At 45.3% G+C, this 22,529-nt stretch overlaps 4 protein-coding genes and 1 pseudogene across 4 annotated transcripts; all 5 read left to right on the forward strand.

Moving 5' to 3' along the window:
* Positions 1-1,922: 1,922 nt before the first annotated feature.
* On the forward strand, positions 1,923-9,869 carry LOC128728799 (actin-5C). The gene is made up of 2 exons (XM_053822445.1): positions 1,923-2,177; positions 8,600-9,869. The coding sequence occupies exon 2, from the start codon at positions 8,605-8,607 to the stop codon at positions 9,733-9,735; it is 1,131 nt and encodes a 376-aa protein (XP_053678420.1). The 5' UTR covers positions 1,923-2,177; positions 8,600-8,604; the 3' UTR covers positions 9,736-9,869.
* A 3,612-nt stretch (positions 9,870-13,481) lies between these two features.
* Positions 13,482-14,969, forward strand: LOC128729116 (ribonuclease P protein subunit p40-like). Its single transcript, XM_053822765.1, has 4 exons — positions 13,482-13,655; positions 13,733-13,877; positions 13,939-14,100; positions 14,206-14,969. The coding sequence occupies exons 1-4, from the start codon at positions 13,521-13,523 to the stop codon at positions 14,871-14,873; spliced, it is 1,110 nt and encodes a 369-aa protein (XP_053678740.1). The 5' UTR covers positions 13,482-13,520; the 3' UTR covers positions 14,874-14,969.
* Positions 14,970-15,526: 557 nt separating this feature from the next.
* Positions 15,527-16,294, forward strand: LOC128728623 (RNA-binding protein NOB1-like; annotated as a pseudogene).
* LOC128728624 (ribonuclease P protein subunit p40-like) lies at positions 16,284-18,010 on the forward strand. The gene is made up of 4 exons (XM_053822253.1): positions 16,284-16,697; positions 16,775-16,919; positions 16,981-17,142; positions 17,247-18,010. The coding sequence occupies exons 1-4, from the start codon at positions 16,563-16,565 to the stop codon at positions 17,912-17,914; spliced, it is 1,110 nt and encodes a 369-aa protein (XP_053678228.1). The 5' UTR covers positions 16,284-16,562; the 3' UTR covers positions 17,915-18,010.
* A 503-nt stretch (positions 18,011-18,513) lies between these two features.
* Positions 18,514-20,501, forward strand: LOC128728714 (RNA-binding protein NOB1). The gene is made up of 2 exons (XM_053822351.1): positions 18,514-18,630; positions 18,736-20,501. The coding sequence occupies exons 1-2, from the start codon at positions 18,568-18,570 to the stop codon at positions 19,930-19,932; spliced, it is 1,260 nt and encodes a 419-aa protein (XP_053678326.1). The 5' UTR covers positions 18,514-18,567; the 3' UTR covers positions 19,933-20,501.
* The last annotated feature ends 2,028 nt before the right edge of the window (positions 20,502-22,529 follow it).

The following is a 22,529-nucleotide window of genomic DNA, read 5'->3' on the forward strand; positions in this document are numbered from 1 at the left end:
CCTTCTGACTGCTGGCGGGCCAGTTTATTCTTTCCATTTTCCGGTGGTGTGGTTTGAGTTTGAGGCCTCGCAGCTTTCCAGTTTCGCTAGCTCCTTCATCCTGCCTGCGGGTAAAGCAAAATGCCAGCTAACCCAGACGAGGAGAGGAATAATAAAGCAAAAAAAAGAACCCCAAAAGCACACGTCGTTTGTTCGCTTTCGTAGCTCGTTGGTTTGTGCGAAGGAGAAGAAAAACCAAACCCAAGAGGGGAAGAAAAAAACCCCAGCCACGTTATCGGCGCATTTCTCGTTCCGTGTTCTTGCGCTTTCGTTCGAGTTTGCCTGCATCCTAGCAAAATTAATCGTTAACAAGCTGGAACGTTAAAAAAAAGGCCGCATTAATGGCTTGCAACGCGGGCGGGCTTTAATGCCACAGAACGTTACATTATCGGTGCCCAAGAACGTGCAAGCATGCCAGCCGACGGCGCTTATCAGGGCCCTATTTTGGCGAACACGATCTCTTGGGGAGGGGTTGAACCGAATCGAAAGGAAAAGCCATGGTATGGAACCGTATCGGGGTCGCGCCATATCGGGGATGTTTTTTTTTTGTTCTGTAATTTCCCTAAGTAAAACAACGCCTTTCACGATAAGACGAACCACCCTGAAGGGCCTCCCTTAAGCGGTGACGAAACCATGCAAAAGTGCAGGGCAGAGCAACGGAAACGCAAAATGGTGGCGAATGAGCGATTTGTAACGCTAGAAAAATGTGACCAACATGGAGGATGACGAATCGGGGTGTTGATAAAAAAAAACACATCAAAACGACGCCCTTACAAAGGGCCGCTGTGTGCTAATCGATCTGGGAAAGGTAAAAATAGACCAACCGGTGGAGATGAAACGAATGCATTCTTACGATCATGGGATCATGGGATCATGGGAGTTCAACACGGCGAGTTTATGAAAGGAGAGGCCTGTTCCCCGCATTCGTCATAGGTGCAACAAAAATTGCGCTCATTAGCGATAGGTAATTGGATGATGCACCGCTGCAGGGGTGGATGATGCATTTTGCACCAAAAATGTGCGACAATAAAAAAATTCTTTTGTTGCCATTATATACTCACACCACTGGACGTACGATCAATATGCCGATAAGGACAGCACGATTCGATCAGCACCGGCGTGAGGAAATAAAATCACAGCCTACGATCGTGTGCGCGACAAACCCTGCAAAATGGATTAGGCTTGTGGCCGTGCCTTGCAACTTATGCACTCGCCGCTATATGCACGTGTGTGCATCCTGCTTTCGATCGCGCTCATCAAAGAGTGCCACTGTTCATCTTAAGCACACACACATCCACACGCGTGCATACGAATTCGCAGAATCGCACGCTTATTCACGCTGCTGCGTGTTTAGCGCAAGTGTTCCAGCCTCCTGGGGGAGCTTTTCCGTTGCGATATCCAGCATCCAATGAGTCAATAGCGACCACCAGCAGGCACTAACACACAGCCGCATCGTTTTGGCCTTCATCCGGGGCGTGTATTATTCATGATGCCGGGTGCGCTTTTGCGCTTCACCGCATCGCTCTCTCGAAGCCTCAAGCCCACCTTCCAACCCCCTGGTGCATCCGCTTGACCACCCTTCCGGTCGGAGAGCTCTCACTCTCTCTCTCTCTCTCTTTCTCTCTCTCTCCCTCTTGAGTGTGCTGCTCCAACACGTCTCGTGCTGCTATCGAATACCATATATGGTCAAAAACGCAACCCACCGCTATGGGTTGGGGAAACGAAACGTACCGGCCAAAGGAGGCGGGGGAAGGGGAGCCCTCGTTTCGTTGGTTGTATGAGTGCGTGTGTGCGCGTGCGTGCGCAGGGGTTCGCGATCGCCGGATCCGCTACTATTTAAAATCCACCGACCACTGAGTAATCGTAGTCATTTGAGTTAGAGAAGCCTTTCGAACGAGTTCACCGTAGCCCAGTATTTTGCAAGCCTCCTTCCGAGCGGCCCCTGTGGTGTGTCCTTGTTGGCCAGTTCAGTGTGCAACGCCAGGTGTGCGAAACCGCGAAAACGATAAAAGGATAGTGTTTGCGAAGCGACAGCGCGCGCCAAGTGCAAAAAAGAAAATAAGCAAAGAACGCAAAGTGCCGAAAGTTGTACGTTCCCATTCCTTTAAGCGTGTTACGTGTGTTAAATAAAACCAAATGTAAGTAGTAAAACCAAATCAGCCACACATCCACCTTTGCGGGGAACGCGGGTTTTTGGCCCGCACCCCGAGAGCCAAGGAAACGCGGTGGATGGGGGGACGTTTTTGTTATTACATCCTTTTTGGTGTCGGTTTTCGGAGGGACAAATCCAGCCTCGCTTGGCTCGTGCCACGGTGCAGTGTGTTAAGTGTGAAGCGCAATGTGCACGTGTGTGCGCTCCCCGATCACCCAAAAAAGGACGCGATCTCCAAAAAGGACTACGGGTTTGGGAGGGGGTGAGGGGCGGCACACAACTAAAAAAAAAGAAAATGCACGTTTACAAACACACCGCGCCGTTCGTGCACCGTTATCAAATGCTCACAAGCCGCCTCACGAACAATCAAACCGAACGCGCCCAGCGTTACAAAAAAAAGAAAAAGGACGAGCTTTGGACCTGCAGGAAATAGGCTCGTTGTTTTTTGTGCGTTGCTTTTACCCGTGCTCAATGTGTCTCTGTGTGCAGCCACCATTTAGCGCTTTCCGGGGAAGGATCTCAGCCGAAGGACCAAACGGCGGTGCCCTGCCATTCTGTTTCTTTTTGTGGGTGTATTAGTGTGCCCTTCGGTTAGCCTGCGGTCCTGCGTTTCTTCTCAGCACGAGCTGCACCTTCAATCAAACCCACCAGAAGTTGACCGGAAAACGCACACACACACAAACAAACAAATGGATCGTCCTGGCCGGTTCGGTTTCCGGATGGTTTGTTATTGCTTTCTATCGGTTTCAGTTGTTGATGCTGGCTAGCTATCAAACTGATCACTTCACTGTCACTGTAATTAATTTACGTGCCCACTGGTGGTGTTACGGAAGGACGAATCGAGTCCTCCCGATACGGCCTGTCACCGAACGACAAAGAGAGAGAGAGAAAGAGACGCACGCACTTCCCCGAATGGTGCAGAGCTTGGGCCCATTTTTTGTTGTTTTATTTGGGAGATTCCTGCCCCAATACAACTCTCGCACTTACCCACACACACGAATGTGCCAGGGGAAATCCGCAGTCCGGTTTCTTGTCCTTTCTTGGCTGTATGTCCTGAAGGAGACCGGCCGGCTTTTCGATTTCTCTCACTGACAGGTGTACAGGAGTATGGCGAAAAAATACACCTAAAGGCGCACCTGAGTTTTCCCATACATGCACACGTCGTTTTTTTGTACCCCGATGGTGTTATCCTTGAGCGAAAGTATCGCGAAATTATGCCGAGCGCGTGTTGTATCGAAGGACATTGGGCAAACTTACCACCATTGCTTAATGTGCGAATTATAAACAACGCAAAATAAAAACAAAAACACCACTACAAGCACCTCGCGAACGGTCGATAGGCTGACCTATTTATGCGATGGCGAGCGCGGTGATGGAAAATATATGCGGGAAGTTAGCACATTTTTCCGAACACACACAGCCTCCCGCTGCGGCATCAATCTGCCAGCACGCTGGAGAAATAATTAATTAATAAAGGCCCGTTGAAATGGTTACATAACGCGCATTTATCTCGGGGCGGCGTTTGACAATCCTTTGACAGGTCATTGTTTTTGGTAAAATGATTTTCAAATCGCAGTTCACACAGATCGACTGCGATGCGTTTTGCAACCTAACGAGCCACTTAAGCACTTTCATTCTTAAGTGCTTTCCAAGCGTTCGAGACCTTAACATTTTTTGCTGCCACTTGAAAACTATCGAATCTTTGAAAATTTTCAAAAATGGTTCGCAGAACTAAGAGAGCCAGAACCGCCTATAGAACCACTATTGATATATCGCTCTTGAACGGTAAGGTTCATTTTAACTTTTTTCCCATTGCCCTTCAAAAGGGCTGTTCGCGTGTGCCGCTGAGCAAGAAATTGATTGCTGCTGTTCCTTTTTATTCCTCCTTCTGTCACCGTCCCGTAGCCCTTAAGGGCCCCCCGGAAGAGGGTCTAAATCTGTGCGATTTTCCTTTTTGGCCGATGGCTTTTCCGGTCCCCCCCCCCTCCCACGGGAGTTCGTTTTACTCCGTGATTCGGTTGTTGCACCGCCATTTTAGCACCCCCTTCTTTTTTGGGCACCCTTTTCGCGAAGGATGTTGCTGCTCTAATGGGTGAAAAATTACCCCGCTTCAAGTGGCGCACTTATCGTGAATGAGTGTGTGGTCAATTGCCGCACGAATGTGTGAAGGGATGGTCGGAAAAGAGGAGAGAGAAAAAAATGAATTCAGTGCAATTCAATTTTCGCGATATCTCTCTCTCGCGTGTCTTGTGAAACTGGAAGTTCCGAAAAAGAGAGCAAAAAAAGGACATCAAAAAGCAGCAGCAAACGTTCGTCTTCCGCACGGCCATTTTTGCTCCCTCGCTCTCCCCACCGGTAACACCGCATCATCATCCCACAATCTGGACCTCTTTTTTCAAGCTGAAGATGATAACCCAACACCAGCGTCAGGGCCAAATCTCAGACGTTGTAGTAGACGAATAAGAGCGTCCTCAAGATGCCGAAACATCGTCGATTATCATGAGTGAATGCGAAACAAATCTTTTCCGGTCCATTGCATATCGATGCCTATGTCCAAAGGCGTCGGTCACCGGCGGGCAAGCGGACGCATTCAATGAAAATGTGTTCGACCGATGATTTCCTTCCCGGTGATCAGTGTTCCATCGGTTCCATCGGTTACACCGTTGTTCCCTGTTACACCGGTGATCCTTGTTTGATCATTCGTTCCCGCTGCCCCGCCAAGACAGGTTAAAATACGGAGGTACGTGGTACAGCTAATAGGACACGTTAAAACCCTGCCGGTTTTGTCCAACTTGGAGAAATTGTGAACTTACCGGCAGCTGTATTTCGGCGGATACATCTCAGGTGTGGATATTTCTCAGCTTTTCCATTTTTCTAAATTGGGTGCATGTGTGTACGTGTACACGCGCGCGCATGCATGAATCATTCGTTGGTCACCGTTGGTGGCCTTTTTCCAGCTCCAGGAATACCCTTGGTAATGCACTGGTCAGAGTGGTGTGGGGGGGGGGGGAGGGGGAGGTGCATGGGTGGAAGGGAAAAACCGTTGCCGGCTTTGCTCACCCGCAAACTCCCTACCTCTCCACCATGGGTTGTTCGCTAGGTGGGCCGAAAATGAAGGGCCACCGGAATCCGAAACCCCGGCACACGAGAGTGACAGAGAGAGAGAGAGAGAGAGCGAGTGAGCAAGGGCGTTGAGCGACGGCGTGAGCGAGAGACGGACGATAGAAGCAAGCCGCTTACACGGGATGGTTCGAGGCTTGCCAACGGTTTTAGCCCGGCCTGGAGCACAACATTTCCGAAACATTGCCATATATGGTCATGTTAACGCGATTGGTCGATTGCTTTTGAGAGCGAACCGGGAGAGCGAGAGCGAGAGAAAGAGAGAGAGATAGCATAGTCCGGAGCGCTATCGAGCGATATCCAGCCGAGCCCAAAGCTTGCACGCACACCACCGTCGCTCGGCTGCGTGCGTTTGAGAGCCACTGGTCTGGTCTCTCGCGCTCTCTTGCGTGACTCATTTTTGCGCTCACGAAGGATTGCATCGGGTGAAGCCAAATAGAAAAGCTTTGCTCTGACTAATTCCATTCTGTGCGCGGACATCGAACAGTACGGTTGCGTCAATCGCTCTAGTGAACTTTGTACCCTTCTCCAGTGCCCAAACGGTTGGAAGTTATACACTTCTTAGTGTTCTTTTGTGAATCAAAGCAGATTCTATAAAAAAAGGTAGTGTGTGAGCTTCCCTCTGGTAGTTTCTTTTTTCGTTAATAGTTTAGCTTTTCTTTTTTTAAATCTCGTGGTGCTTCCTTTCTTCATTATTTCCCGGTGTTCGCAATTATTCAGGCTCAAGAATTCAGGTTTTAGTTTCACATTTTAATCAAAAGATTCAAACTCACATTTCAAACTGCGATTGGTTGTGTGCAAGTTTCAATAGGGGCTTTTATCAGGATGGCGTCCCCTTTTTTGACTGCTCTTGTGTGAGCAGCTTTCTAAACTCGTATTACCCGGTAGTAGTTTTTCGTCCTGGTCGCAGTTTGCGATTTTTTTTTGCTATCCTTTTTCCCACACACATCTACACGTACGCACGCACGTCCTTTATACACTCAATACGATGACGACGCGCCGGAAGCTTGTGGTGGATTTTTGGATACAAATTGCTGGAAATCGGAGCCCACAACTCCCCCATCTTCACTTCAATCAATTTTTCAATTCGTGGGACCCCCTGGACGTGCGATGAAAAAGTTGTCCTGGAGCCGTCCAGAAAGGGGCCAGCGAGGATTATTGTGTGTGTATGTGTACCCCGGCAGCTGTGTGTGCGTCCATCGTCCTTGCATGGTGTGCATACGTGTAGTTGATGCGGTATTTTGGGCGATTTTTGGAGTGTGATTCATCACCCACCGCGTGCTGGGCGTTGGCCGTCTGGCGAGAGAAGTTAGGTTATGTGAGAGGTTGTGGTGCCTTAGGATCAGAAGAACGACCAGAAGGACATAAGGGGCTATTCGAGAAAAGGAACAAAAGAAGGGTGCGGTTAGAAATTATCTGAACATATAGCGTAAGATGGGGATTTTTTTGCTTCGTCGTACAATGGCAGGTTTTTCCTCAGATCAAAAGATTTCAATGCTCCTTAATGCGTTAAGCGATAACCGTTCACACGCCAACAGAAACGCGTTAGCAAATGTTCCTTTAGTTTTTTTTGTAACAAATTAAATTCTTAATAATTATTAAAAAATGTGCGTTAGCTCGTCTCGCAGCAAATTCCAATATGGCGGTCGGCTTTTGTCGTCAGCCATTTTTCCCTTCGTAATTCTGGAGATTTTATTTTCGAAGCGTTTTACGATTCGTTCGTTTTAGATGGGTATAGAATCTCCGATTATACCTCATTCGGCTTTTTTTTTTCTTTAATTCAATTGTGTCAATTGGCATATTGTGTTAAATTAGCTTTAATTTTAACACAAGAATCCTATAAGAAAGAGAATGGAGCGTTAAAAGCCACTCGTATGTCAATTTTTTATCATGGCGAAATTGAAAAATTTCTCTTCAGCCGTTACTCTGTTGAAAAGACGGTTGAAGCGTTCGAAATTCAAAAGAACCCAAGCTAAGCACCACTCCACGCATACAATTACAAGCAGGAACCTGCCTGCCTGCCTGCTAGGTTGTCTAAAAAAAAAGGGTTGAACAATGCGACGAAATGTTGCTCTTCAAGCATAAAAGATTTAGCTTTTCTTGGATATCTAAAGCTAACCAGATAATGTGCGATGTACGAACGCCGCAGTGCGGTAATCAGAAGAAGTAGAAGCTTATAATTGTACTTTTGCCGGGTGGTGTTCCGACGAAAAGGGTGGATAAAAAAAAGAGTGCTCGTTTACTGAGAAAAAACGTCTCTTCGCCAACTCAGCGTTTGAAATGCCCGTTACCGGTAACTTGGGCCTGTTAACACCAATACTATCGCATTCCCGGCACTTTCAACCATGGGTGAAGGGAAGGGAGTGAACGGCTCTGGTTCTCTTTTTCCCTCTGTCCTGCACCCTCCTGAGCGAATCCCTTCATTCGATCTCATCTCCCGTGTGTAGAAGGAACAGGAGAATTTCAAGGCGTGTGTGTGTGTTGGGAACTACGAATGGGTTGGGAAAAAACGAGCGATGAGAGCAGATCTCACACACGCCCAGAGAGCCTGCACACCATCATAAATTCTCTCAGGCTTTTAAGCTACTGCCACGCAGAAGGCTTCTTAGAACGAAAAAAAGACTAGGCTTTTCGATGCGAAAGCGTCTTCTTCTCTAAATGGGGGGAATATCGACGTGAGAGGAGAGATCGGTACAAAAGGAGAGAAGAGATGCTCCACAATCCCCACCCATTCGTTGTCCCATTCCCCGCACTCTACCGCGTAAGCTCCTCCGGTAATCGTAATTTTTCTTCTGTTCCACATTTATCCCGTCTTGATTTCTCACGAAAATAGCAGCGAAGGGCAATGTGGAATTTCTTTTTTCGGCCAGCAACTTTCTCATGGGTTTTCACACGCGGAGATGCGAGGTGTGGGGGTTCATTGCCATCAAGGTTGGGGGTGCGATTCTTCTTATTGTAATAGTCGACGGGGTTGTCAAATCAGTGGGTTTTCTTTTCCATCATTACAGGTAGAACGTGCTTCTATGTTGGAGCTTTTCTATAATAATTACACTGTTTGAGTAGACATTAATAATATGATGTTCGTTTATCGATACTTTTTTAATTTTAAAATCGATAGCATAAGTTTGTGTAGGGGTGCTCGATAGCCGAATCGTTAACGTGCTCAATTGTGAGCGGGCTAGTAAAGAAGAGAAGGAAGATCCATTTACTATATATAATTTCAATTGAAGAGTCACACCACTTTGCACGGTTGTGTTAATTTTCCCGTATCCTTTTCCATCTCTGTAGAAAAAATGTGCGACGAAGAAGTTGCTGCGCTGGTCGTCGACAATGGCTCCGGAATGTGCAAGGCTGGGTTCGCCGGCGATGATGCTCCACGTGCCGTGTTCCCGTCGATTGTCGGACGCCCGCGTCACCAGGGCGTAATGGTCGGTATGGGCCAGAAAGACTCGTACGTCGGCGACGAGGCTCAGAGCAAGCGTGGTATCCTCACGCTGAAATACCCGATCGAGCACGGTATCGTCACCAACTGGGACGATATGGAGAAAATCTGGCATCACACGTTCTACAACGAGCTGCGTGTTGCCCCGGAGGAACATCCGGTTCTGCTGACGGAGGCCCCGCTCAACCCGAAAGCGAACCGCGAAAAGATGACGCAGATTATGTTCGAAACATTCAACACACCGGCCATGTACGTCGCCATCCAGGCCGTGTTGTCGCTGTACGCTTCCGGTCGTACGACCGGTATCGTCCTGGATTCCGGTGACGGTGTCTCCCACACCGTGCCAATTTACGAGGGCTATGCTCTGCCGCACGCCATCCTGCGTCTGGATTTGGCCGGTCGCGATCTCACCGACTACCTCATGAAGATCCTGACCGAGCGTGGTTACTCCTTCACCACCACCGCTGAGCGTGAAATCGTGCGCGACATCAAGGAGAAGCTGTGCTACGTGGCGCTCGATTTCGAGCAGGAAATGGCAACGGCCGCGTCGTCCAGCTCGCTGGAAAAGAGCTACGAGCTGCCCGATGGTCAGGTGATCACCATCGGCAATGAGCGCTTCCGCTGCCCGGAGGCCCTCTTCCAGCCGTCCTTCCTGGGTATGGAAGCGTGCGGCATCCATGAGACGACGTACAACTCGATCATGAAGTGCGATGTGGACATCCGTAAGGATCTGTACGCGAACACCGTGCTGTCCGGCGGTACCACCATGTACCCGGGCATTGCCGACCGAATGCAGAAGGAAATCACCGCGCTTGCCCCGTCGACCATGAAGATCAAGATCATCGCCCCGCCCGAGCGCAAATACTCCGTCTGGATCGGTGGATCGATCCTTGCGTCCTTGTCGACATTCCAGCAGATGTGGATTTCGAAGCAGGAGTACGACGAATCCGGCCCATCGATCGTGCACCGGAAGTGCTTCTAAGGAGATGGATGTGTGCCCTACACACTATTCGTCCCCATCCTTTTTTTTTGCACATCGTGTTTTTTCTTCTTCCTTCTACCCCTCCCCCCTTTCCCACCCCTGTTCGTTGCCGTCGTTCCCGTGTGTGTCGGTCCGCGTTAGCAGCGGCAGCAGAGAGAGAAAGAGAGAGAGAGAGAAAGGAGTTTCCCGGACATCAGGGGGCAACACGCGCAACCATTCATTACCATTATCTACACATCTTATAAAAACAATACACAGCACTGACTTAGGACGAGAGCGGCAGCGATCAAGGCGTAATGGCATCCATATTCGCCTTTCCCCTCGCCAAGCAGAGCCGGAAAATACTAAACATTTTCCCGGGGTGATACAAAAACACTAACCTTAGCAGAAGAGACCAAATTAGCAGTTCAACAGCGAAGCTTCCCTTCGACGAAATAATCAATCTCTCCGAACTCCTCCTACGGGATTGAGGCAGTGTTTAATCGCAGCCAAAAACGGGTAAACTCTCGCGTAAATAAATCTTCTGATATATCCCCCAGAAAACACATCTCATCGTCGTGTCATGCATTTTGTGGTTGCTGATCCACCACCCCCCCCCCCCTGCCCATCATCATCCTGCTTCTGATGAGCCTTCCACAACATCTCCCCCCCCCCTCTCCTCGTCTCTCTTCCCCCTCTCGGCTAATAAGCACACGTGTGTGCCGCGCGACCACGGGGTGTAGCGACTTTTGCGCGCTTCGAAAGGCAAATTTTCACATTAATTTCCATTTATCTATCAATAAGTGAGACACACGCACCGAGATAGGCCGCTACCTAGGCGAGAAACGCGTATTGTATTAACCGTTGTAATATTAACCGATAATTATTATTTGAGCGATTTTTGTTTGTCGCGCGGAGGTCCTTTTTCCATCTGACAAGAGATGAGTTTTTGCGATAGATGCGTTAAAGAGAAGGACACACACCGGGGGGAGGGCTGGTTAATTTTCTTTTTTTCCTTCTGTCCAATTCGTTACTCACCTGCCCAGCCGCCCCTCCTCCCTCTGGTCTTTGCGGTCGTCGAATTTTCATTCGGGCCGTTCCTAACCTCACTTTTTTCACAGCAGATGTGATCGTCGAGACCTTCAGGTTTCGTGAGTGTGGGTGCAGGGAAAACAGGACCAGAGGAGAGGAGGAGGGCCATTCAGGGGAACACAGCGATAGTTGGATTTTTTTCGTACAGTTCTCTCCTCCCGAACACCTCTCTCTTTCGCCCTATCCGCTCATCTAAATGCTCCTCGGTAAATACTGCGTAGGAGGCTCCTTAGCTCCTTGGGTGCTTAAACATTATTTTTGTTTGTTTGAATCAGGAGCAAATAAATTTTGAGACGTACGAATAATAGAAGAAACACCACCTACCCGTTATCTATTATGAAGAGAGAAATGGAAATCGGTACGGTTTGTTTTCGCCCGCTTAAACCCTTCCGCCCTTTGGTTGATGAGTTTGCTTTGTTTGCTGGGTCCTTAAGACGTTTGGGGCGACAATCGTGAGCCCAGAGGGTTGGCCAAAGGGGATGGCAAGGCAGAAGAGAAGGATGCGGGAGCAAGAAGATACAAGGCGCAGCTTCATTGCCCTTTTTCTGGTTCCCTTCTACCGCAGTACACCGGGAGTAGAGTTGAAGGGTTATTCTTTTTCGTCTTGTTCATTATTTCGTTTAATATGGATATATTGTGTCGTACCGCATAAAGGACAATTCCTTATATAATTATTATTACTATTATTATTATGTGTACTGCAGGCGCCTGCACGCGGCAAGAAAAACGGGAAAGGTATCCTTCCATTTGCTTCCGATCGACGGAGTCGTCATCGGGCTTTTGGAGGATTTAAAGATTGTTCGAGCATCCCCTTCTAAAGGATTGTTAGAGGCAGAAGTAGGTGAGAGAGGTGCGTAAGACGAGACATGTGAAGAGAAGGGGAGCGTTAAACAAGGATGCAGAAAAAGGATGATGGAGCGGTTTTTCTTGCGGCGCATTTTTCGGACTTAACGGATAAATGAACCACAATCATGCGTACATTAATTTATGAATTATTTATTCGAAGACATTTTTTCCCTTTCGGTTCTCGGCTCCGGTGTGAATGTGTGCAGTGCGCGTAGTGGAGTGGTGCATACTATTTCGGTTAGAGTTTGAAGCGTGTGTTTAAAATGGTAGACCATCTTGCCATTCGGCTTGGGGGGGGGAGGCATTACAAAAAGGCCCCTCCTTCCGCGCGTGTCCTTTCCCAGAAGAAAATCTAAAGAGAATTTGTTTTGCGATTTAGAGACAGACACCAACAACCTCTGTCGGGAAAGGACGGCATTTTGATAAGAGAGATTAATTGCATCTCAAGCTACACTATATAGCGCGGATTCTTCGTTAGCATGCGTGTGTGGTGGTGACATATTGATCGCGTAAATAAGATCACAAGGACAGGAGAGCGAACGTCCCCATTTTCACGGGTGAGAGAAAAAGGTTCCTTTTTGCGATATTTGTCAGAATTCGTATCGTTCCGGCTTTGTTTTTTTTATGACATTTTAAGAAAGCGAAGTCGCGAAGGGCAATTAAACGTTAGGATTATAGACACGCACACAAGAAATACACCCGATATAAAAAAGGAAACAAAACCTAACGCATGGTTATGAGTACACTTGCAAGGACTTCTACATACAGCAGACATACAATCCTTACATATACAACATTGGCGCAGTATACATACGGGCACTCACTGATACTGATAACAAAGGACAGCGTTTGCTTCAATAATTATAAACCGTTGTGTTTTTATTTCATTCCTTACCAATCAGAAAATATGTCTTTCGTTACTGTCTTTCTCCGTTGGTGATATTTGAAAGAGTTTTGTCCTCTATCTGCTCGGAAGTCATTAGCGGCGTTGTTTCGTAGGGGCTGAATCGTTATGAAAGAAAACAGATTGTTTTATAATTTGAACATGGAAAGAAAATTAAAATATAAGCGAGTAAATGGCATGGATACTTCATCACTTCCTAATAAGCTGTTCAGTTTTGCACATCAGGATGCAAATCACTATGCACATTAGGAAATAAAAAGTTGTAAATGTTTCATAAAGTGAGTTTATTTATTACTATAGTTAAACATAAGAGTTATTTACTGCCCTGGTGGTACCATTGTCATTATAAGCAAAACGCGTTCAGAAAATGCTTCTTATTTAAGGATTCTTCGATTTATATAAAATCATATGCTTGTTTTTAAAATTTCATTAGTGGATTACGTCGTCAATTTATTGAATTATTCCCCTTCATTAAAGTATGTTTCAGTATGATTGAACGCTGCAATAATCGCTTAATTTTAACTACACTTTTATGAATTAATACCACAGTTGATTAATAATATTAAACGCATAGCTTTCTACAACTTAATACGACGTTAAGTATTGCATTATTTAAGTCTACATTTCTGTAGTTCTATTGTCGCTTTTTTATTTTATTTTGTTCATGCCACTTGATCGATTTCCATCCATTTTTAGCAGATAATTGTGCGGCAGACGGTAGCTTTAACGGACGTGGTTGAACTGTGGCCTTCAGGAAACGATTTTCCACTCTTTGTTTTATAGCAGATTTATAGCAACAGAAATGTCATGAAATGTCAAAATGGAACAATAGCCCGGTACTTACATACGTTCTGCGTGCCGGTCGACACGAGATTTTGTGAAATACATCATTCTTTGGTGAGCAGTTGAAGCTAACGTTGTGCTATTGTTGCTAAAAGTAATTATTGCGGCATAATTTTTAAAAATGTTGTGTCCTGAATCGTGGAATTTTCCCATTCCTTCATACCGAATCGAAAACGGTAAAAAGGCGAAATGGACGAAGTCCAAAATCGACCCAAAAGTTCGAAAAGATGTAGATGCACAGCAGCTTAATCGTTCGGTATATATAAGCCCATTTTGGTTGAGATTTTTCACTCCTTTGTGTTAACAATATTCGTTTATTGCTTAATTTTGCAGCTCTGTATCGTAATTCCCGCCAACGAGCCACAGTTTGTTAGCGAACTCGCACATTTCTTGTCGAATAAAACATTACTCTTGGTGCGGCAGCTACCATTGCACGAGATACTAGAGAAAGAGTTCATAGAAGCATTTGTCAAACGTGGTAAGCAATAAACTTAGTATTTGTTCAACAAATAGTATTTCAAATGAGGTTCGCTTTTTAGGTAAGCTGTATGCAGTAACCAAGAAAGCTAAATTAGAGACCGACAATTGTGCAGCCATAACTGCAGACGGAGAACTTATGATGAGCTTGAACAAAGAAACGTATGAATGCCTGGAAACCAAACTAAGCTCCAACTTACGTTCACGGACGGGTGAAAAATATTGTAATTATTTATTTTTTATTATGCTTCGCTGTTTTCTATGCTTATTTGCAGCAAAGTTATGTACGAAATCCAACTTTAACGGATTTTTTTTCCTTTAATTTCAAGTGATAAAAATCGACCTAAAATCATCAACGGCTATCAACTGTATTAAAAATACAACACTTGCCTTTGACATGATATTACGATGGGTTCCTCCAAGCATTGAAGAATTGAAGCTGGCCAATAACAGCGATTTACGTGTTAGTTGCACCTCAATCGAAAAATATCTGAGCGGTTTCCGCGGGCTTACAGTTGAGCGTTTTCCTATGAATTACAAAACAATAACACGTAACGACGAGGCAATTCCATTGCTGAATTTATCACGCAACGAGCCTGCTCCTGCCAACGGCCAAAACTATTGCACGTATGACGAACTGCTGGAATATATCGGACTGCTTGTGCTAGACTGCGAATTAGAACCGGTGGAATATCTCAGCAACTACATGGTGGATGGTTGTCACCGCAAAACCGAAACCACTTCTATTTTGTACGCACAAGGACTTTTTACGCCAGACGACATTGCATGCTTTATCGATCAGTTGATTGAACTGGTAAACGAATGCGGTGGCATTCCTTGGGTTGCACTGCATGCCCAGGGCTTCTCAAATGTACCTCTCCGTGAAGCCGCCGCCAGCGAGTCTGGGTTATACTGGAATCATGATAGCTCATATACGGCAGTAATAACCGACCAGGAGCAGATGCTGTGGAGTAATGTGCAAGGTCGCAGTTCTTAATTTCATTTGAAAGCGGATTTATTATATTTTCATTAATTAATTCATTAATCCATTACAAACATACAGCAGTTGCTGTTGATTTAAATTCTAAACATGTTTACTAATGATTTATAAGTTGTATTGATATAACAATACCAAATTAAAGAACATTCAAGTTGATGTTTTCAAACAAATGTTACTATGAATAAATAAAAAATAAACTCCAATAATCTCTGGAAAATAGTATGTTTCAAAAAATTTCCTGTAAACGATTGATATTTGTTTACGAGTTTATCACGAAATTAAAAAGAAAATGGTTTCCTACAATTCCATAAAATGTCCGCAAGTTTTTGTTCGAATAGAAGGGTTAAGTGGGTAGCAAGGGACTTACTACTTATGTTTTGTTAAAGAATAAAATAAAGGGTGAAAACAAAAGCGGTTTCTAGTAATAGAAATATCGTCTCGGAACCGGTTGGCAACGTTTGCCGTTCAAAATGAAATATGAATTTCTCTGCAAATGCGCAAACGTCAAACAGGAAAACAAAAAGTTCTTGTTTTTCTTCTATCATAATATTGATCGTCTCGTCTCCCATGTGCTTCGTGTCAACAGGCTCAACAATCAAAGCTGAATCAAAGAAAAAACTGCATTTAAGATCATTCTTTTGGGCCTGAAGATGCCCAAATTCCAGCATTTAGTCGTCGATACGACGGCATTTGTTAAAAATGTCCAGCTGCAGGTATGTATGACTCGTAACTGCTTATTACGCCGTTTCCCACGCCATCATGGGCAAACGTCACGCCAATGTGCGATTTGGCTGATTTTCGATTGATTTTCCTTTTAGAATATCGCAGAAAACTGTTACACCGTCCTGGGTGTGCTGGGTGAGATCCGGAGCAACAGACAGATGAAAGCACTTGCCGTGCTGCCGTATGATCTGAAGGTTGTATGATCTAACAGTCCCGCAGTCCTGTCTGGAACAGAGGATTCGGAAAAAGAATCGAAAGAAGCTTTTGTTTCAGAGGAAGCAGAAGAATCCGGAGACGAGTACGCAGAAGAAGACCACAATTCCGATGAAGCGGAAGAGGAGAGTGACGACGACGATGGTGGATGGATAACACCAAGCAACATCGTGCAGGTGAAGCGAGACATCGGAATGAACCTGCACGAGGAGGTGGAAGCACGTGTCGCCTGCATCACCACCGATTACGCGCTGCAAAACGTGTTGAAGCAGATTGGGTTACAGATTGCGGCCCTGGACGGGCGTATCATTAAGCAGACTCGTACATACATCCTACGGTGTTATGCCTGCTTCAAGACCACACCCGATGCGACGAAGGTGTTCTGTCCGAAGTGTGGCAACCGGACGTTGAAAAAGGTCGCCGTCAGCTTAGACGTGGACGGCCAGCAGATCATCCACATTAACATTTCCATCCATTTTTAGCAGATAATTGTGCGGCAGACGGTAGTTTTAACGGACGTGGTTGAACTGTGGCCTTCAGGAAACGATTTTCCACTCTTTGTTTTATAGCAGATTTATAGCAACAGAAATGTCATGAAATGTCAAAATGGAACAATAGCCCGGTACTTACATACGTTCTGCGTGCCGGTCGACACGAGATTTTGTGAAATACATCATTCTTTGGTGAGCAGTTGAAGCTAACGTTGTGCTATTGTTGCTAAAAGTAATTATTGCGGCATAATTTTTAAAAATGTTGTGTCCTGAATCGTGGAATTTACCCATTCCTTCATACCGAATCGAAAACGGTGAAAACGCGAAATGGACGAAGTCCAAAATCGACTCAAAAGTTCGAAAAGATGTAGATGCACAGCAGCTTAATCGTTCGGTATATATAAGCCCATTTTGGTTGAGATTTTTCACTCCTTTGTGTTAACAATATTCGTTTATTGCTTAATTTTGCAGCTCTGTATCGTAATTCCCGCCAACGAGCCACAGTTTGTTAGCGAACTCGCACATTTCTTGTCGAATAAAACATTACTCTTGGTGCGGCAGCTACCATTGCACGAGATACTAGAGAAAGAGTTCATAGAAGCATTTGTCAAACGTGGTAAGCAATAAACTTAGTATTTGTTCAACAAATAGTATTTCAAATGAGGTTCGCTTTTTAGGTAAGCTGTATGCAGTAACCAAGAAAGCTAAATTAGAGACCGACAATTGTGCAGCCATAACTGCAGACGGAGAACTTATGATGAGCTTGAACAAAGAAACGTATGAATGCCTGGAAACCAAACTAAGCTCCAACTTACGTTCACGGACGGGTGAAAAATATTGTAATTATTTATTTTTTATTATGCTTCGCTGTTTTCTATGCTTATTTGCAGCAAAGTTATGTACGAAATCCAACTTTAACGGATTTTTTTCCTTTAATTTCAAGTGATAAAAATCGACCTAAAATCATCAACGGCTATCAACTGTATTAAAAATACAACACTTGCCTTTGACATGATATTACGATGGGTTCCTCCAAGCATTGAAGAATTGAAGCTGGCCAATAACAGCGATTTACGTGTTAGTTGCACCTCAATCGAAAAATATCTGAGCGGTTTCCGCGGGCTTACAGTTGAGCGTTTTCCTATGAATTACAAAACAATAACACGTAACGACGAGGCAATTCCATTGCTGAATTTATCACGCAACGAGCCTGCTCCTGCCAACGGCCAAAACTATTGCACGTATGACGAACTGCTGGAATATATCGGACTGCTTGTGCTAGACTGCGAATTAGAACCGGTGGAATATCTCAGCAACTACATGGTGGATGGTTGTCACCGCAAAACCGAAACCACTTCTATTTTGTACGCACAAGGACTTTTTACGCCAGACGACATTGCATGCTTTATCGATCAGTTGATTGAACTGGTAAACGAATGCGGTGGCATTCCTTGGGTTGCGCTGCATGCCCAGGGCTTCTCAAATGTACCTCTCCGTGAAGCCGCCGCCAGCGAGTCTGGGTTATACTGGAATCATGATAGCTCATATACGGCAGTAATAACCGACCAGGAGCAGATGCTGTGGAGTAATGTGCAAGGTCGCAGTTCTTAATTTCATTTGAAAGCGGATTTATTATATTTTCATTAATTAATTCATTAATCCATTACAAACATACAGCAGTTGCTGTTGATTTAAATTCTAAACATGTTTACTAATGATTTATAAGTTGTATTGATATAACAATACCAAATTAAAGAACATTCAAGTTGATGTTTTCAAACAAATGTTACTATGAATAAATAAAAAATAAACTCCAATAATCTCTGGAAAATAGTATGTTTCAAAAAATTTCCTGTAAACGATTGATATTTGTTTACGAGTTTATCACGAAATTAAAAAGAAAATGGTTTCCTACAATTCCATAAAATGTCCGCAAGTTTTTGTTCGAATAGAAGGGTTAAGTGGGTAGCAAGGGACTTACTACTTATGTTTTGTTAAAGAATAAAATAAAGGGTGAAAACAAAAGCGGTTTCTAGTAATAGAAATATCGTCTCGGAACCGGTTGGCAACGTTTGCCGTTCAAAATGAAATATGAATTTCTCTGCAAATGCGCAAACGTCAAACAGGAAAACAAAAAGTTCTTGTTTTTCTTCTGTCATAATATTGATCGTCTCGTCTCCCATGTGCTTCGTGTCAACAGGCTCAACAATCAAAGCTGAATCAAAGAAAAAACTGCATTTAAGATCATTCTTTTGGGCCTGAAGATGCCCAAATTCCAGCATTTGGTCGTCGATACGGCGGCATTTGTTAAAAATGTCCAGCTGCAGGTATGTATGCCTCGTAACTGCTTATTACGCCGTTTCCCACGCCATCATGGGCAAACGTCACGCCAATGTGCGATTTGGCTGATTTTCGATTGATTTTCCTTTTAGAATATCGCAGAAAACTGTTACACCGTCCCGGGTGTGCTGGGTGAGATCCGGAGCAACAGACAGATGAAAGCACTTGCCGTGCTGCCGTATGATCTGAAGGTGCGCGACCCGGATCCGGATGTGCTTGGAAAGGTCATCGCGGTGGCGAAGAAAACCGGCGACTTTGCCTCGCTGTCGTTGGTCGATTTGCAGGTTATCGCACTTACATACGAGCTCGAAGCGAAACATGTTGGCTTAGACCATCTGCGCGATAAACCGCGCCCGGCATTGTTGGTTTCGGCGGCCAAGAAGCCGGCTGCTCTGGAAGGAACAGAGCTGCTGAAGGGCTTCTATGTTTCCAAGAGAAGCAACAAACAGAACTCAGCTAGCGACGAGTTGGAAGAAGCGGATGAGTCCGAGGATATCCCCGGCGAGGTAGTACCGGCCCCAGTCGACAGTCCCGCAGTCCTGTCTGGAACAGAGGATTCGGAAAAAGAATCGAAAGAAGCTTTTGTTTCGGAGGAAGCAGAAGAATCCGGAGACGAGTACGCAGAAGAAGACCACAATTCCGATGAAGCGGAAGAGGAGAGTGACGACGACGATGGTGGATGGATAACACCAAGCAACATCGTGCAGGTGAAGCGAGACATCGGAATGAACCTGCACGAGGAGGTGGAAGCACGTGTCGCCTGCATCACCACCGATTACGCGCTGCAAAACGTGCTGAAGCAGATTGGGTTACAGATTGCGGCCCTGGACGGGCGTATCATTAAGCAGGCTCGTACATACATCCTACGGTGTTATGCCTGCTTCAAGACCACACCCGATGCGACGAAGGTGTTCTGTCCGAAGTGTGGCAACCGGACGTTGAAGAAGGTCGCCGTCAGCTTAGACGCGGACGGCCAGCAGATCATCCACATTAACAGCCGGCGACCGCTGACGGCCAAGTATAAGAACAAACCGGTGGCCAAGTTCGAAGGAGGCAAGTACGCCACCAACCCGGTGTTGTTCGAGGACCAGCCATTACCGCAGCAGCGTATTTCGGTGAAAGCAAGAGCCAAAACGAACGCTCTTGGTGACGATTACATCGCCGGATATTCACCGTTCGTGATGCGGGACGTCGATTCGCGGTCGGCGGTGTTGCGCGGGTCGGCTGACATCAAGCAGCGGATGACCAACCTGCAGTACGACAACAAACGGCGGGGTTACTGGAAATAAGCTAGATCGATGATAGATAACTTTTCGATCTAAAGCAACCCTTTTGCTCAGTGCTTATAATCTAAAGTGGATATAATTTTTTTCTCTAGCGCACTGCAGAAATATTTACACTTTCATGAAATTGCAACTTGAAAAGAAACACACATTTATAGTTGATAGATATCCCTTGATGCTTCAATTAATGTCACTCCTAACTGAAGCTTTTTGGCTTTGGTAATATTCTCTTTAAACATGCTTCAAGTTTGAGTATGTATATCTTTTACTCCATCTTCAATGGAACTCTTTCTTTCTTTTATTTTGTAATGGTTTTACTTTGATACTTTACCGATTTATTAACGCTTTCATTCAAACACTTTCTTGTGGAATGTGGATTCTTGTTTGGGAAATATAATTCTTTGAACATTGTAATAATAAACCGAATCACACAAAACGCGATACTGTGAAGTATGTTTTTTGTTGCTGCAAAATTCATACGTTCTAAATGTGTAACGTATTATGCGACAGATAAAATGCGCCACTCCACGCGATTATATTTCGGATAGTTTAATCAAATCAAATACAGCATTTATTCTTCGTAATGTAAAAGCATTCTTTATTGTTTCCTTCTACAACACGGTGTGTGATATTCGTATCGAAAGACGAAAGCACGTGTGATAAATATATTCCTGTTTATTTGCACCAGACAGCACTCTGCCATCGAAAAGTAAGTGCGAGTATGGGGAGAGGGAGGGAAGGAGGAGATTGTACACTATCGAGGTTGGCGCCCGGGTGCAATCTACCGCAGCATCCGGCGCCGCGCGGAACCATTAGGCACAAAAGGGGGAAAAAAGGGTGAAGTTGAGAAAAAACGGATTTATCCAACACGTTAACATCGCAACCGGCGTCGAGCGAAAGGGCGCAGCATTTAGGCGGGCAAGCACCTGCTACTACTAAGACGTAAAAGAGCGTTACAGCTTCTGGTGCGGCCTGTATCAGTGAGCTGCACTGGTTCTATGCTTTCTGCAGGCTTGCATGTAACTCGCAGCTCATTGCGCTGACTTTTCGTTAAACACGTGCCAGAGAAGGATCCCTTTGGCCGTTATTTCCTACGCCAGCATGAGCCGGGTGAGTTTTGTTTCTTGTGTTTAAGTGTTCGCCTTCGTATGTGTATATATATATGCATAATGTAAAAAGCTACGATTAATTGAACGCTCTTGCATGGTAGCAAAGACACAACTGAACCTGAACGTGTTTCGCACCCTATCCCCGTTGCTCCCCTAAACGCATATATGACGGGGAAGGGAGGGTGTTTGTAAGGGCCAGCCCTCGCGCTTTCCAACCCTCCAGCTTGTGAGCACCTTCCGTTGTGGGGATGGCTGGTTTTTGGTTTAGTGTAATATTTTATCCTTTTCTTTCAGCGTTTGTTTTGTGTTCGACAAAAGGAGCTGTGCTCTATCGTGTCCCTTCCGGCTTCTATCGTTTGCCTTCAACGGCCGTTTTCCCGTACCCTGTTTTGTAAGGATGTTGACATTTAACACCTGACCGGAGGTGCCATTTGTCGATCAACATCGTATCGTATCGACAGCTTTCGATTCGTCCTGCAGTGCTACTCGCCCGGAAGTGGTAGTTTATTGCCCTTTAAGGAGTGCACTTCCGCATTAATTTATGCTAAATATCCCTTATCGAACCCGGTGTTCGTTTCCTCGTTTTCTTTCGCAGTCCGTACGCCACATAATGTGCTTTCGAAAAGAAAACCGTCCGTTGAAAATTGTATTTATGTTTTTGAAAAAAAAATAATAATAAAGAGCAATAAAATAAATATTGATTAGCAGCAAGCTCGATGGCGCTGCTGTTTAAACCTAATTGTTCATGATGCATGTATATATAATATATAGCTGTATATATTATACAGGTATACGCGCACAATCAAGGCCTAACGCAGGAGAAGAAGAAAAAAACGATAATTCCAAAAAAATCAACTAATAAAACACAACTAGACGGAAGAGAGACCACGCAAAACAATTAAGCCGGTCTAAATAGTCAACAACAAAACATGAGAAATCGAAACTACTGCAGAAGAATAATATAAGAACAAAGCCTGTAGGAACGAAGTAAATGAACAAAAAAGAAAAACAAGTAAAGCAAACAAAAAAAAGCAAATAACAGTTCGTTGCTACGGGGGTTAATCGCACGCGTGGGGTCCTAAAGGGAGGGGTGTCCTTGAAAAAGGAACAAACCAGATCCTGCCGTTTAGCTTCCCCTCTTTCCCACCATCCGCTGATGTTTCAATTTTCCTCGCTACTGCTCCTTCGACGTGCCTCGCGCGTCTCACTCGTCTGCATTCGCCTCAACCCTGTACACCTCTCGATGGATCCTTCGGTCCCTATCTACGTTCACCGTGATACAAGGATACGACCCTCGGCTCGTTGATTGGTCTCCTTTCGCTCTCCTATCTATCTCTCTATCATCACTCATTCATCGTGTCAAGTACACGCTGCCCCCCCCCTCTTTTCGCCACTATGAACTAAAAACACAGGATTTTACATGATTTGTACACTCTCGCCTCAACGCTCGAGCTTACGGAGCACCGGTACGAACTCTCTAAGGGACGCTCCCTG

This window comes from Anopheles nili, chromosome X (genome assembly GCF_943737925.1).
Source record: "Anopheles nili chromosome X, idAnoNiliSN_F5_01, whole genome shotgun sequence".
Classification (NCBI taxonomy): Eukaryota; Metazoa; Arthropoda; class Insecta; order Diptera; family Culicidae; genus Anopheles; species Anopheles nili.